At 37.8% G+C, this 17,102-nt stretch overlaps 2 protein-coding genes across 4 annotated transcripts in view; both read left to right on the top strand.

Moving 5' to 3' along the window:
* Positions 1-11,897, top strand: part of LOC103027870 (P2Y purinoceptor 3) — a 352,184-nt gene extending 340,287 nt beyond the window's left edge. Inside the window, exon 3 of the transcript XR_007440643.1 lies at positions 11,192-11,897. The gene's annotated coding sequence lies outside the window, so the exon portion shown is untranslated. The remainder of the gene's footprint in view (positions 1-11,191) is intronic.
* Positions 1-17,102, top strand: part of LOC103036410 (F-BAR and double SH3 domains protein 2) — a 153,044-nt gene that overhangs the window by 30,594 nt on the left and 105,348 nt on the right. For all 3 annotated transcript variants that reach the window (XM_049483325.1, XM_049483324.1, XM_049483326.1), the window contains exon 3: positions 4,204-4,249. In XM_049483325.1, coding sequence (XP_049339282.1) covers positions 4,204-4,249 — 46 coding nt within the window. The remainder of the gene's footprint in view (positions 1-4,203; positions 4,250-17,102) is intronic.

Below are 17,102 nucleotides of genomic sequence, written 5' to 3'. Positions count from 1 at the left end.
GATGTAAAAGTTTGTATAGCTGCAAACAGGCACACACTATGGGTTCGTGCACTTCTGTGTGTCCTTATGTGTGCGTAATAAGCAGAGGTGTACATGTGTTGGTGATGCGCTTGTGTTGAGAATTCACTGCCAAGATAGCAATGAATGTCTGACTGCTAATGTCTGTCTAGGTTGTATTCAGTCAGAGGAGCACCTGTGTTTTCTGTTGCCAAGATAGAGATAGCAATACACCGTACATTTACAATTCAGCACCATTGCTATTTAAATGACGCAGGCAAAATATGTAAAAGGGATATGAAAGGTCCTAAATATTTAGAAACTTTTCTTTTCTAAAGGCCCATAACCTATAATCGTCTTTTATAACTTATTTTATAACTTCGTTGTAAATGGGTGGAGCTCAAGTACTGTAGGCCAGATAAGCTCAAGTCTTGTTAGAATTTGTCACTTCACAAATTTAACTAAAATTTGATTAAGTGGGAAATAAATGGTACTTTTTGGGATATTAAAAATGTTTATAAAAGAAAAAGTGAGGAAACTGTGGTTTTCTTTGATAGGGTCTTTTTTCTGAAGTCATTTATGCTGTTTTGCTGACCTGTTAGCTGGTTCACTCCTCTGCTTTTATAATTAACTGTTCTGTGTCTTCCAGAGAACTCAAAACACACACACACACACACACACACACATACACACACACACACACACACATCTTGCCTCTCTCTCTCTTGCTGTCTCTCTCATTGTTTTGTATAATTACAGCTGAGTGTATTTTCTCACAGTCACACCCACCACCACAATTTATATATATATACATATACACAGGGCCATAGTCTTTTAAATGTGTGTGTTGGTAAAATTAAAGGTTTAGTTGTTTTAAATTGACTGAGAAAAAATGGTCATCCTTTTAAAAACCGCATGGGCAAATACTCACTATACTAGTGCATCTCAAAAAATTAGTTTTTTTTTTTAGTAATTCAAAAATGTGAAGCTCATATATTATATAGATGTATTACGCACAGAGTGATCTATTTTAATTGTTTATTTATTTTACTGTTGATGATTATGGTTTACAGCCAATGGAAAAAAAACAAAAATCAGTCTCAGAAATTTAGAGTATTATATAAGACTAATTGGTGCTTTTGGTAGTGTGGGCAGTGTGCCAAGTCCTGCTGGAAAATGAAATCTGCACCTCCATAAAAGTTGTCAGTAGCAGAGGGAAGCATGAAGTGCTGTAAGATTTTGTGGGAAAACAAAACTGCACTGACTTTAGACTTGATAATAAAACACAGTGGATCAACACCAGCAGATCACATGTCTCTCCAAACCATCACTGATCATCAGTAAATTTTACATTTCATTTGTAAATCAAGGGAGCAGAGTCTGGAGGAAGAGTGGAGAGACACACAGTCCAAACTGCTCGAGGTCTAGTGTGAAGTTTCCACCAATCAGTGATGGTTTGGATGACTCAGATTTCCTTTTCCAGCTGGACTTGGCACACTGCCTACACTGCCAAAAGTAGCAATCGGTTTTATATAATAATATATATAATATATAAATTTCTCTTTTTTGTATTGGCTGTAAGCCATAATCATCAACAACAAAATAAATAAATGCTTAAAATAGATCACTCTGTGTTTTAATACATCTATATAATATATGAGTTTCACATTTTGAACTGAATTACTGAAATAAAGTAACTTGTGTTGTTCTTCTCTTCCTCTGAGCTGATGCTGATTGGGTTTAGAGCTGGTTCAGATGGTTGTCGGTGGATCTGAATGGACCCCCTGGGAGTGTGTCTTCACACACTCGTGTAGTTGTGTGTTATTGGGTCAGAGTTAAAAAAGCTTTTTCCCACAGAGTGGGCGAATGGAGGGGCCGCTCTCTAAAACAGCAGTGATAAAGAAAGTGGAAGAAACTGATGGCTTTAAGTTTCACTTCTCTGAACAAGCACTCTTTTCACCTGCAGACTAACGGAGCTGTGGTTACGGCTGCTCTGCATGCCTGTGTGTGTGTGTGTGTGTGTATCGTTACCTAGGTCTGTGAGTGCACAAAAGTGCTGCCATTAGCACAAAGAAAACTGATTAATATTCACTGGCTGTTGCATAAACTTGGTCGAGGCAACCAATGAATCCGTGTGTGGAGGCACCGCTTTCAGTGCCAAGATAAACGATTTGTTGCCATTAGGCCTGTCACAAAAACAAATTTTTCAGGACGATATTTTGTCCCAGAAATATTATGATAAACGATAATATTGTAATTTTAAAGCGCCACTATAGAAAATGCTTTTTTTCCTGCTTCTGGGCGTCCAATGGAGCTTTAAGACAGTGTGCCACAGTTAGGCCTTATCGTACGATCATTTTTTTTATCGCGATAATTTTGCCGACGTCGATACGGCGCACACAGAGTGTGTGTGTGTGTGGGGAAATGTGTTAGCTAGCGGACGTATTGGAGGCTAATTGGACTTTCTCAAAACTAAACAGCTTTAGAGAAGGTTTAAGTAAGTTTAGTCCGGGATGGGCTGTGTTTTAAAATCGTATCCCGTATTTTGGCTTTAAGCCAAATGAGCGAGAAGAACCATCAGCGCAAATCAGCTGGTATGTTTACAAGGTTTGGTTGCAAAAGGGGTACCCACAATATTCACTGCACGCCACTGCTCAGGACAGAGGAGATTTAAGGAGGTCTGTAAAGGGTTAACGGCGTGCTGCATTATGTAATGCTGAAATTCCAGGCTGTTCTCTGAAGCAGAAGAAAGAGGCAGGTTTTTGGAGATGAAGGCTGGAGATGGAGATCGACTGTAGTGTTGCTGTAGCGTTCTGGCAGTGATAACGGAGGAGAGACAAACAGAGAGAAAGAGGGAGAGACTGAGGGAGAGACTGAGGGAGAGAGAGAAAGAGAGAGAAATTTCTGCAGGGGATAAAGCCACAGGACCTCTTCCTAAATGAGCAGCTGTGTGTGTGAGTGTGTGTGTGTGTGTGTGTGTGTGTGTGTGTGTGAGTGTGTGTGTGATTACACCATGAAGCCCCCCCTCCCCCTGCAGCCTCCCACTGAAGTATGTAAGCACACTGCCATGTTTGGATTTGGCGTAGCGCTGGCTCGGCTGATAAAGGGGTTCGGTGGGGTCTGTGGAGAAAGGGGAGTTAGTGCGGAAATTCCTCTCTTGCATAAGAGCAAACACACCAAGTACACACACACACACACACACACACAATACACACACACACACACAATACACACATACACACAAAATACACAAACACACACAGTCAGCATTGCTTTTACCTCTTTAACATCGAAAGGTATTTTTATACTACTTATGATGTGTTAAGTGCTTTTATACCAGAATGTGGATTTTTTACTAGGTAAAATGCATCAAAAACTTGATTTAATTTTTTTTAATTGAATTTTAAGATTTGTGGACGATATATCGTCCCAGAAATTATTGTGATACACGATATTTTTTTTATATTTGTAATTTTTGGACTGTTAAATGCCAGTGAAATAATGATAACAGAATAGCAATTATAATTTTTTTTTTTATATATAATTTTTTTTATTTCTAATTTTTCCCCATTTTCTCCCCAGTTGTGCACAGCCAATTACCCAACCCACTCATTAGGACCCCCCTATCACTAGTAATGTTTTGCTAACTACTTCTGGAGGTGGTTTGAGATGCACCTAAATATATATATATATATATATATATATATATATATATATATATATATATATATATATATATATATATATATATATATAATATATATATATATATATATATATATATAATATATATATATATATATATATTAATATTTAAGATGCATGCAGTAATTAGGTGTAAACAGGTCTAGGTTTTACTGAGATTGACTTATACTTTTTTAATGCTCAGATATGCAGATACATGTCTGGATAGAAGGCTAGATAGTATTAATTCTGTATATTTTCTATATATGGATTTGTATTGGGTTATGTATGGGCTCTGGTTGACAGCATTATTCAGAGAGACAGAGACTTAAAGAAGAAGGAGAGACAGGTTTTGGCGGGTGGTCTACAGAGGGCAGAGATTAAGTGCAGTAAAATAGTGTAGGTAGTGAACATAATGGTGCTCCTCAGGGGGCACGGGGGTGGGTGTTATGAATATTTATGAGGTCAGAGGAGATGATATTGTAATATCTGATCAGAGCTTCTGTCTGCTTCCTTTAACAGGACATACAGCCAGAAGAAGGCTGCGCTGGAGAGAGACTACGCACAGGTAGGAGCTTGAGGATGATGATGATTGTGATGATTGTGATGATGTTGGTAATGATGACTGGAGATGGGACAAAGTATTGAAATTGCAATATATTGCATCGTTTAATTTGCCAGAAGAAATGTGTGGCATCAAATATATATATTTTTATTTTTATTTAAAAAAAATCTCTGGTTTATCTGGCCAATAATCTCACCCATCACTAGTGATGCCACAACACAAGAAGGGGGTGAAGACTAGCACACGCCTCCTCCGATGCATGTGAAGTTAGACTCTGCCTCTTTTTGAACTGCTGCTGATGCTGTAGCATTGCCGAGTAGCATCACAGCGCTAACACTCGGAGGAAAGTGCAGCGACTCGGTTCTGATACACCAGCTCACAGACGCAGCCTTGTGCTGATCCACATCACCCTAGGAGTGATGAGGGGAAAGAGCACCATCTACTGTTCCCACCCAGAGAGAGAGCAAGACCAATTGTGCTCTCTCGGGGCTCTGGCAGCTGATGGCAAGCTGCATGACCGGGATTCGAACCAGCGATCTCCTGATCATAGTTATGTAACATAGATATAATATTTCATTAAAACATAAAGCTACTGCTTCATTTCTTCATATGGTGGCGCTAGAATCAAATGAATAGGTTTAATAAACCTGTGGTGAAGAATTGGTTCCTGCTATTTACGTATTTAGGAGTATTTTATCCTCTTCAGTAACACAGATGCTGTGAAGTATCGTAGAGATTTTTCTTGCAATATATCGAGTATCACAGTATCAGATAATATCAGATCGTGAGATGCCCAGAGATTTCTACCTGTAATAGGAATGAAAAGGATTGTGGTGTTGTTTAAGCATTGTCTTTTTTTGAATGCACTGTTGGCATTTGAGCTGTATGTGTTTCTTTCTGTATTAGTGTATTAGTGTGTGTGTGTGTGTGTGTGATTGAGAGCTGGCTGGTGTGGAAATTGCAGATCAGAAGTGATTAGTCTGATTGAACTCCCACTGCGGCTCTTTCACTTCACATTGTTCTGTACAGGAAACATCACTGCATAGGTTTAACACTCGTTTCCTCTAACTGTGGTAATTGTTTTAAGTTTTCAGTGGAAACACTGACACTATTTGTTTTTTTTCATGGACCCGAGTGCGTTTTCTCTGTAAGTTCAGTATATTCTGTAAAGTGTGAAAACTGTCCGCTCCCTGTGCTGTGTGTGGGGTCATGTGATTGGTTCATTTTTTAATGTGATGCTAAATCTTTTCTTGTTGGCCTGCATGGAGAAATATATTCTTATTCCAGAATATCTGCTGGTTTAGAGGAGTTTACTTTAAAATGCTGAATGTCCCAAAATCGAACAAAACTGTGCGTTTATATCCAAGAAAAATAAGAAAAAGCAGCAAACAATCTAAGCTTTAGCAGTCCTTTATGCAGAAAAATTAATCTACGGTTTAGATGGAGTTCTTGTGTGTGAAAATAAACCAGAACCCAGACAAAAATGAACATTTTGTCATTTGAAGCCAACTCAAACTTTTAAGTTTTGAAAAAAAAAACACCAGAGGTTGTGCCAACTACAACTCTTTAGTTAAAGTAGTTAAAAGAGAACTCTGGTGTAAAATGCACTTTTGTTGTAGTAATGATAAAAAGTTCTTGCCTTTGATGAATAGCACACCTCCGTTTTCCCACAGCGTTCCGAGATCCAGAAATTTGTTTAAAAGTTTGTTTAAACACCCTTCAGACTGGGTGACACGGGGCATAATTTACCCTGATAAATCACTTTTTACACCGTTATCCAGCTCAAAGTAGCTCCACACCTCCTTACTAGAATCCGGAGAGCCCTGAAATTTAAAACGAGGCATTAATAACTTAAAAAGTGCACAAGAAGCTTATTAAAAACCCCTGTTTACATCCTATAAACGCTAGCTTCAGCTCCGAGTGCCGCCATTACTCCTGGCGCTGCCGGCTGCTACGCTTTGCGGAGCAAAGATTACGTATGGTGTACCTCATACACTGTACTCATCTTTGGGATGTGTTGGAGAAGCGCTGCTTTGTGCAGTGGTCAGACTCTTCCATCATCAGTGTCATCTTGGTAAAAAATTAATGCAACACTGGATTGAAATAAATCTTGTGACAGTGCAGAAGCTCATTGAAACAGTGCTTCAGTGAATGTGTGCTGCAATTAGGCCTGTCACAATAATTACATTATCAACTTACTGTACAATAAATGAACTTGAATTCAATGATTTTAATAATCGTGATATCATCCATTGCACAGAGAGCCACAGACTCGGGGAGTAATTAAACTTAAAACATACCTTTATTAGATACAATTACCTCCATCAACACTTAAAACTAACTTAAAGAAACATAAGAACAGCCCAGTGCGGATCTAGGTGCATAACTTTAGTGTCTCTGAGGTCTGTGTTGCCTCAGCCTTCCTCTTATCATCTTTAGCGTATCTCTCGAGTGAAGGCTGAGGCAGGGTCTTTATGCTGGTCCAATGCGGGCCAGCTGGGTCATGGCATATATATGCCAACTTTTCGGGTTCCAAGTTTTGGTGTGCGAACAGGAATGGAAAGTTTATTGTCTTTAAAAGAGTGTAATTTCTTTGTTATGATATTATGTTATCAAATACCAACAATATCGTTTATTGCAAGAATTTCTGGGACAATATATCATGTGCAAAAAGTTGTTATTTTTACAGGCCTAGCCGCAATCAATGCTAAAGGAAATATTAGAGTGTTTGACTTTTTTTTTTTTTGGCAGGCAGTGTATAAGCTCAGTACTCTGGAAATGGGATCAGAGCCATTTCTAATTTTCTCACTTGTTTTACCATAAAACACGTCAGTTAGCTTTTAAAGGCAGAGTGCTAATGAGTGTCTGTCTGAAGGATGTCTTAAGCTTGGCCATTAAGCAGAAAAATACAGATTAATCAGCATCAGATCGATGCCGGCTAATTAACCGAAGCTCAGACGGAAGGTCCTGTCCGCAGCGGCTCGGCTGTTGTCGGTTTTGTTCGACTGCTCTGTCGTCTGCTTGTCTTGGCTGTAATGAGCTGTGTCCCCTGGGTGGTTATAATGTTGTGGTGAGCGTGTCAGCAGCGCTGTTTAACAGCATTTCAGCTGATTTCTGTTTTATTAGCATTAAGCGCTACCCGTCAGATCAGCACCCTGCAGTGCTGCTGCTGTAAAAGCCTGCATCAGTGTGTGTATTACTGCCCTGTCCATAGATACCACCTTAAACACCGTATTAGCATTAAAAAAAACGACTAGCATAACTAGCATCTATTACAAATTCACCTAGCGGTCTCCAGTTATACTCCTGGAGTTATGCAGTTATGCACCTTTTTCAGCTTCAGCTTATTAATATGGCTATGTTTAGGAAAATTTAAGTAATAATACAATAAATATCACAATACAGGGCTTACAGTTCAATATTGTAACAATGAGATATACTAGTGCATTTTTAAAAAAATTGAAAAGTTACTTTATCAGTAATTCAGTTAAAAATGTGAAACTCATATATTATATAGAGGTATTACACACATAGTGATCTATTTTAAGTGTTTAATTATTTTATTGTTGATGATTTTGGCTTACAGACAATGAAAACCCAAAAATCAGTGTCTTAGAAAATTTGAATATTATATAAGACATATTGGTGCTTTTGGCAGTGTGGGCAGTGTGCCAAGTCCTGCTGGAAAATGAAATCTAACCACATCTCCATAACAGTTGTCAGCAGAGCTGAGACACACAGTACAAGCTGCTTGAGGTCTAGTGTGAAGTTTCCACAATCAGTGATGGTTTGGAGACACATGTCATCTGCTGATGTTGATCCACAAAATCTAAATCTTATTAGGTGAAATTTTCTAATTTTAAGGCAATTAATCTTACTTTTTTCTCTGATACGACCTTATATCTTACTAAGGATTGTGTAAGTGTGATTTTGCTTATTTTAATAATCTTAATCAGCCTAAATTCTTAGAATTTTCACATATTCTTGTGTCCAAATTTAGGACAAGAAATCAGTGATTTTTAATCAGTGAGTCAAATTTCACTCATTTTAAGACTTTGCAGTCTGACTGTTCAGGAGAAAGTGAGGGACTGGTGAAGGAGATGATGGCAGGCATGGGAGAGAGAGTCTAGAATAAACACTGCTGTAGAGATTATACGTATTTCCTCAGGTTATTAACCCTGCGGATTAGAAGCGTGTCTGTATGTGTGTGTGTGTGTGTGTGTATGTCTGGTGCCCAGTAATGAGTGTGGGCTGATCTTGGCTCTAATTCAAATCTCTCAATGCCAACACCTGGCACACCCGCCATACTGATTTACTGCCATGCCAGCAAACACAGTTTACACACACACACACACACACACACACACACACACACACACATGCTTGTTTTTATACCTTGTTAGAGCATAATAGTATGTCCCAGAAAAGTAAAAAAGTAAAAACATAAGACTTATCCAGGTTTTTCATAATATAATTATAACCAGTGATTGTATAATGAATGAATGAATGAATGGACAGTGCTTAAGCCTCTGCTGGCTGCTACAACATCAGGGTACAACTTCTGTTCTCATTTTCCATTAAATTATATCTAACAAAGACAGATTAAATCTGTCCACTATCATTTATTTAACTTTAGTTCTAGATATATCGAGTATTAACTTAATATTATTAACTATTAGTATCATAAAATGTTGGATCATTGACTTCTGCTTCAGTCTGGTGGAAATTTCAGTTAGTGGTAAGCCATGTCGTATCATATGTAATAATATCGCCAAATAAAATGTTATATTCATTAGTGCTGCAACTAATGACTATTTTAGTAATTGACAAATCTGACGATTATTTTTCTGATTAGTCGATTAGTCTTTTTTTTTTTTCTAATGCCCTCTATTTTCTTTTATTGTTATTACTATTTTTATTATTATTATTATAGCTTTTTTTTGTTAGTTCACTTATTTACAAGTGAGTTTTAGCTCATTTTAACCCATTTTTGTTGTATTAGTCTTACTTTCTTTTGATCTTAATTTTTTGTCAATTAAACCATACTTAATTATAATCATTAATTTTATTATTTTTTTATTTTTATTATTTTTTCTTCTATTATATTCTAATTCTACTTTTATTTTTTTATCTACTTTTATATTTTATTTACTGCTATTTTACAATAATTAAATGTAGCTATTATTTTCTCTGTCATGTCAATCCCTGTTTCTGTAAATGCTCGGCTACATTGAAAATGAGGGCTGCCCTCAATGTACATCCGAGTTAAAATAAAAGTTGATTTTTGTACTTTCTACTAAGGCTCCTGAGCCAATGCATATTTTATTGCATATTGACTGTTATAGTATAGTATAGGATAGTATAGTATAGTATATACATTGTTGATTACGTCAGCTAATCGTTGTAGCCATTATATTCATTTTATTGCAGTGGTGTATTTTTTAAATAATTATTTTTTTAACTAAATGTTTTGTCATATCCCCAAGAGTATTGTATCGCCAATACACCTTGAAATATCATGATATTAATTTGGGACCACATTGTATCACCCACCCAACTTCTAAAGAACAACTTCCACATATATAAATGTCTGCCCAGTCAAAATCTTTTATCTCCAAAACAGCAGCTTTAGATGAGAAGTAAAAAACCTTAACTTCATTTTGCAAATAATTTTGTAATTTTGGATTTCTTTTGGTCTGTTCATTGCTTTTGATATAATGTAAAGTAGGGGTGTTTTATATCATATTATACGAAATAACTATAGGAGCCTTAATTTAGAGATCAATTGCAAAATCGCGCAGCTGAATTTAGGGTGTGTCAGTGTGTCTTTGGTATCGTGAGGAGCTTGAAATGTGCAAAAGGCGTGTATTAATTCTCTTAATTAATCATGGGTGTATTTTGGGTGTAGTGTGAAAATCAGTGTGTCAGTTGTCATTCCCTTTAAGAGGCAGGTGAGCTCTGACTTTGGCACGTTCGTATCTTAACAGCGCAGGGCTTTTGTGCGTCTCAGCAGAGACAGATACTGACCTGCACGTTCACGCTGTGAAGATACACCAGCAGCTCATTTAAGAGAACAGCAATGTTATTTCATTCTTTATTCTGTTCATTGTTGAGTTAAAACTTGTGTGCATGTTGACTGTTGTCAGGGTTTTAATCAGTCAGTGGTGCACCCATATTTCCCACAGCCAAGCTAGAAACACTCCAGAAATGTAGCTGAACACACCTCACTTCCAGTCCACCACACAAATCAGTGTAGATTTATTCCTAAGCTTAGAAGCTATTTAGCGGCATGGGCACAAGGTGTGAGATAGCAATGTGCATTGACACATGTTATGTTTTAGTTTATTAAAACACACACACACACACACGTCAGATGGAGGTTTGGGCTGAGTTTGGGAGCCGTGTGTGGGGGACAGTTTGGGGGATTTTAGGTGTAATTAAACTGGGTCTGTTTCGAGCTCCTCATTTAAAGCCTTCAATACTCCAGATGCTCAGAACTGAAGATTTGTTGTTGTTTGTTGGTGAAGATGAACTGGTTTGAGTGGTGTGGAGCTTGAGCTGTGACTTGGAGGACTGGGAGGAGTTATGTACAGGGATGTAAAGGATTAGAAACGTCATCTTGATCTTCAACTTAACCCATAATCCTGTGCGGTGTGTATCTGAGCCAGAGGGATGGATTTCTTTTGTTTATTGGCCTCAGACCAGTATCAATAACAACCGGACCAGCAGTGTACAGTAACTGCTCAGCTGTGTGTGTGTGTGTGATCATTTTCTTATCCTTGACCCAGAGTATGTAACCCATTTTTATCTGATATATACAGGCGTTGGACAATGAAACTGAAACACCTGTCATTTTAGTGTGGGAGGATTCATGGCTAAATTGGAGCAGCCTGGTGTTCAATCTTCATTAATTGCACATTGCACCAGTAAGAGCAGTGTGTGAAGGTTCAATTAGCAGGGTAAGAGCACAGTTCTGCTCTAAATATTACAATGCACACAACATTATGGGAGACATACCAGAGTTCAAAAGAGGACAAATTGTTGGTGCACGTCTTGCTGGCGCATCTGTGACCAAGACAGCAAGTCTTTGTGATGCATCAAGAGCCACGGTATCCAGGGTAATGTCAACACACCACCAAGAAGGACCAACCACATCCAACAGGATTAACTGTGGATGCTGTAAGAGGAAGCTGTCTGAAAGGGATGTTCGGGTGCTAACCCGGATTGTATCCAAAAAACATAAAACCACGGCTGATCAAATCACGGCAGAATTCAATGTGCACCTCAACTCTCCTGTTTCCACCAGAACTGTCCGTCACCACAATAAATTATTGTGGTCTAAAACCAGGTGTTTCAGTTTCATTGTCCAACCCCTGTATATTTTTGTTGTATTTAAAAGGGTATAATTTGTTGTTTTGTTATTCTGTACTATTATCATTAAGTCAGTGACGTTGACATTTTCTTAAAATGAAAATAATATCGTTTATCGCAATAATTTCTGTGACGATATATCGTCTACAAAAAAAAATGCTATCGTGGCAGGCTTAGTGTTGATTAATAGCGGCTGTATTATTGTAATGATGTAAGTACGTGTGTGTGTGTGTGTGTGTGTGTGTGTAGATGTGTGGTTGTTGGCGGGCGGCGAGCTCCGCACTGCACAGCTGTCCACACAAATAAACATTGTTTTGCAGGCCGGCGCTCAGAACAGAGCACCGCTTGTTTTGGAAAGGGGGGGTGGGGGGGGGGGTGTGTCTCGGCTCTTCCGCAGCCTCAGCTGGGCTGTGATTGGCTCCTTGCTGCCCACATCACTGCTGCCCTCACACCCTCCACATCACTCCTGTTAACCCCTTAAACTCTCAGGGTCCTCACACCCATCACTGCAGAACACGGTCTAAATCATTCATACTGGATACAAAATACAGCTCTGTAAAAAAAAATAAAAATAAGAGTCCACTTAAAAATTATGAGATTCTTTGATTTTACTAAATTGAAAACCTCTGGAATATAATCAAGAGGAAGGTGGATGATCACAAACCATCAAACCAAACTGAACTGCTTGATTTTTTGCACCAGGAGTAAAGCAGCATAAAGTTATCCAAAAGCAGTGTGTAACACTGGTGAAAAATCAGGGTTATTCCACCAAATATTTATTTCTGAACTAAAAACTTGAATATATGAATAGATTTTTTTTTGCATTACTTGAGGTCTGAAAGCTCTGAATCTTTTTTTTTCAGTCATTTCTCATTTTCTGCAAATAAATGCTCTAAATTACAATATTTTTATTTGGAATTTGGGAGAAATGTTGTCTGTAGTTTATAGAATAAAACAACAATGTTCATTTTACTCAAACGTATACCTATAGCAAAATCAGAGAAACTGATTCAGATTTTTTTCCAGAGCTGTACTCTATAGTACATACTTAATAATTCCTAGTAGTTACTACATTATTAATATTAGACTCTAAATCATTCATACTGGATACTAAACACGTTATAATAATAATTCATAGTAGTTACTGAGTACTTCACAGCAGATTCAAAATGATGGATCCTGAATTCATAGTGGATACTGAACAACTCATGAAAGTTACTGATTTATTCATGGTGAATACAGAATACTTCAGTGGATTACTTAATAGTGGATTTAGTGGATACTTAATAGTTATTCAGAAGTATTCATAGTGAATACTGAATAATTATTAGATTCTGAATGATTCATAGTGGATACTGAATAATCTATAGTACATTCTTCATAGTGGATTATTAGTATTTAGGTACTGGGCAATTCATAGTATATTCTTATTATAACAAATAGCACAGCAGTGTTTTATAAAAGATAACAAATATTACACAAAGGATACTAAAGGATTTGTAGTGGTTACTGAATAATTCATAGTGGATGCTTAGTATTTCATAGTAGATTATAAGTAATGAATGGTAGATAATAAATAGTTTATAGTGTATACTAACTAAATTATAATCAATAGCGGTTAATAGCGGTTATTGAATAATACATAATAGTTCCTTAATAATTAATAACAGGTACTCAATAATGCATATGGAATAATTCATATTGGGTACTGAACACATTCATAGTGGATACTAGGGGTGTCACGATCTCGATATTTTATCGAAATCGATCGAAATGAGGTCATGGTCTCGAGTATCGAAGTCAAAACGAGAATCGACGATCCCTCCCGCGCGCGCTACGCAAATGGCGCAGCGCGCTACGCAAATGGGGCAGCACCAACACAGCGCATCCTATTCATGTAAATAGAGAGAGCCCGCCCTCAGTTCTGCTGTGTGAGAGGCAGAGAACAGCTGCCTTTCAGCCACGGAGGAGAAACTGAAAACGGACTTATAGAATTAAAGAAAGGGCTCTCAAGTTTTGAGTGTCGGCGGGAGTGTGATCACTGTTTTTTTATCTGTGCAACGGGGGAGGGGGGGGGGGGTTGGGGTGCGCGCAGGTTTTGTATCTGTATCTGACGGAGGGGTGGGTGCGCGCAGGTGAGAGCGTGTGAACTCGCTGAAATGCGTGTGTCAGTGTGACTTGAGAACACTGACTATAGATCACAGTGAGGTGGATTAAAAATCTTAAACTTATGATTGACTACACCTGTTGCTTTCCATTGAATTAAAAAAACAACTTTCTCTCAGATAAAGTTAATAATATATCTTTCTTAAAGAAAAAAACTTGTAATTCTCAGGGACCGAGTCTTATTTTTCATGTTTAACTGTTATAGTAGGATAGAGTTCAGTTTGTTAAGGCTTTAATTGTTCCTATTTTTTTATTTTTTTTTATTTTATTTTGCAGGTTGCAGTTTTAATAGTGCACACTGTTGCTACCAAAAAAGTCACTAGATGGCATTACCATATATATATTCATAAATAATAATAATAATAATAATAATAATAATAATAATAATAATAATAATAATAATAATAATAATAATAAATAATATATTATTTAAATTTTATGAGGCATAAAATAATAAAATGTAAATATATAATAAAAAAGAAAATCGAGAATTGAATCGAATCGTGACCCTCAAATCGGAAATAAAATCGAATCGAGGATTTAGAGAATCGTGACACCCCTAGTGGATACTGAACAATTCAGAGTAGTGACACCTAATAATGGTTAATTGTTAAGACTGATACCTGAATAAGGAACCTACTGATCAGGATTTCAGTACTGCACTTCCACAATGCAGCCTGCCATCCCAGAATACTGATGAACACTCTGCCCATCTACCTGTGTGTGTGTGTGTGTGAGAGAGAGAGAGAGAGAGAGAGAGAGAGAGAGTGTGTCTGTGTGTCTGTGTGTGTGTGTGTGTGTGTGTGTGAGAGAGAGAGAGAGAGAGAGAGAGAGAGAGAGTGTGTGTGTGTGTGTGTGTGTGTCTGTGTCTGTCTCTGTGTGTGTCTGTGTGTGTGTCTGTGTGTGTGTGTGTGTGTGAGAGTGTTCATTTTAATCAGAGACATTACAGCTCAGGTATTCAGGTACCTGCAAGAATCCTCTGTTCCGGTGTGAAAACGGTTGCTTAGCAACATGCCTCACCCCTCACACTCCCCCCCGCCCCCTGTCTCAGCGAGAGAGAGAGAAAAGAGGGGCTGAAAAGAGAGAGAGAGAGACAGAGAGAGAGAGAGAGAGAGAGAGAGAGAGACATAATAAGCTCAGAATGTGGAAAGTGCTGAATTTGAGTGAGAGTACAGCTGAACATTTACTGCATCCCGCTGCTCGACCACTCTGTGGGGGAGAGAGAGAGATAGAGTGAGAGAGAGAGAGAGAGAAAAGAGGGGAAGAAGGAGTGGACAGAGAATGGAGGAAAGTAGAATGAAACAGAAGGAGACGATTGAGAGAGCGAGAGCTGGGATTGAGAGAGAGAGAGAGAGAGAGAGAGAGAGAGAGAGAGAGAGAGAGAGAGAGAGAAGCAGTAGGGCAGATGGGGCGAGAGAGATAGTGAGATATTGAGAGAGAGATAGAATGAGAGAGATAGAGTGAGAGATAGAGTGATGGGAAATGGATATTCCTGGATGTTCAGTCATCACAGCATGTCAGTGTCAGTGAGCTCTGCAGAGGAATGCTCCTCTTCTCCCATTTCCCCCTTTTGTCTTTCTCTCCTCTCAGCTCTGGAAAAAAAATGAAGAGAGCACTTCAGTTTCTGAATCAGTTTCTCTGATTTTGCTATTTATAGGTTTATGTTTGAGTAAAATTAACATTGTTGTTTTATTCTATAAACTACAGACAACATTTCTCCCAAATTCCAAATAAAAATATTGTCATTAAGAGCATTTATTTGCAGAAGATGAGAAATGGCTTTCAGACCTCAAATAATGCAAAGAAAACAAGTTCATATTCATAAAGTTTTAAGAGTTCAGAAATCAATATTTAATGGAATAACCCTGTTTTTTAATCACAGTTTTCATGCATCTTGGCATCATGTTCTCCTCCACCAGTCTTACACACTGCTTTTGGATAACTTTATCCCTTTACTCCTGGTGAAAAATTCAAGTAGTTCAGTTTGGTTTGATGGTTTGTGATCATCCATCTTCCTCTTGATTATATACCAGAGGTTTTCAATTTGGTCAAATCTAAGAATCTCATCACTTTTAGCAACATGATATGGTTATGGTTATATGATTGCATGTGTGATTCCAAAAAGCAAGCACATGCCTGACATAGACTCGCATATCTCTGAAACACACACACACACACACGCAGGCACATGGTGGCTTTGTCTGGTGTATGAAAGGCACACCAACGTTTCTAATCGATCTGAGACAGAGCAGTGCTGGAATGCTGAAGTCCTGCTAATGTACAGTACTCTTTCTGCCAATGTCAGTAAATGACTTCATGCCTGTGTGTGTGTGTGTGTGTGTGTGTGTGTGTGTGTGTGTGTGTGTGTGTGTTGGGCGAGTGTGTTAATGTGAAATTCTAGTGCATTAGTGTGTGTTCTCTTAGAGGAGTTAGTTTTGAAAAATCCAGTCACATTACAAATAGGACTCATTATATCATTATAGTTAATATGATATGATACTATAATATACAATTATAGTATATTGTATGATATATTAGAGTGATTACAATACTGGAGTGAATGGATGAGTTTATTGGGGTAAAACTTATTAAAATCCAATTGAATGGAAATCTTCACAGAACAACCCAGACACCATCCCTCACCCATCAACCCCACCAGAGCCCCACCCACTAGATCAGTAAAAATCCACAATTTCGGTCTGATGGTTGAGAACCTGACAGTACACAGCTGAATTAGGCAGCAGACTTTGTCTGATTGAGGGATCTATCTATCACAGTTTTCATGCATCTTGGCATCATGTTCTCCTCCACCAGTCTTACACACTGCTTTTGGATAACTTTATGCTGCTTTACTCCTGGTGCAAAAATTCAAGCAGTTCAGTTTGGTTTGATGGCTTGTGATCATCCATCTTCCTCTTGATTATATTCCAGCGGTTTTTAATTTGGTAAAATTAAAGAAGACAAAATATTGGAAATCTAAGCTTACAGTATATAAATGGAAGTGCTTTACACACCCAAATAAACAGTTTTCAGGAGAGAAATTTGTGTAGATTAACATCGAATCGAGCGCTTGTTTGACTTTGAAAGAATTTTTTTTTTTAAGAATTATAGTTTTGTTCACGCCTCCCCTGTTAGAAGTAAAACATAGCAACACCCTTGCTCACTTGGATGTAGGCATTCTTACTAGTATCACTTAATGCGTCTTATAATCCAGTGCGCCTTATGTATGAAAATAGACTAGAAAGTAGACATTTATTGATAGTGCGCCTTATAGTCCGAAAAATTTGATCAATGCATTTATTGTCTGATTATTCAGGTG

The sequence above is a fragment of the Astyanax mexicanus genome, chromosome 9 (assembly GCF_023375975.1).
Source record: "Astyanax mexicanus isolate ESR-SI-001 chromosome 9, AstMex3_surface, whole genome shotgun sequence".
Lineage (NCBI taxonomy): Eukaryota > Metazoa > Chordata > Actinopteri > Characiformes > Acestrorhamphidae > Astyanax > Astyanax mexicanus.
Note: the sequence above shows the minus strand (reverse complement) of the source record. Positions and strands in the feature narration are given on the sequence as shown.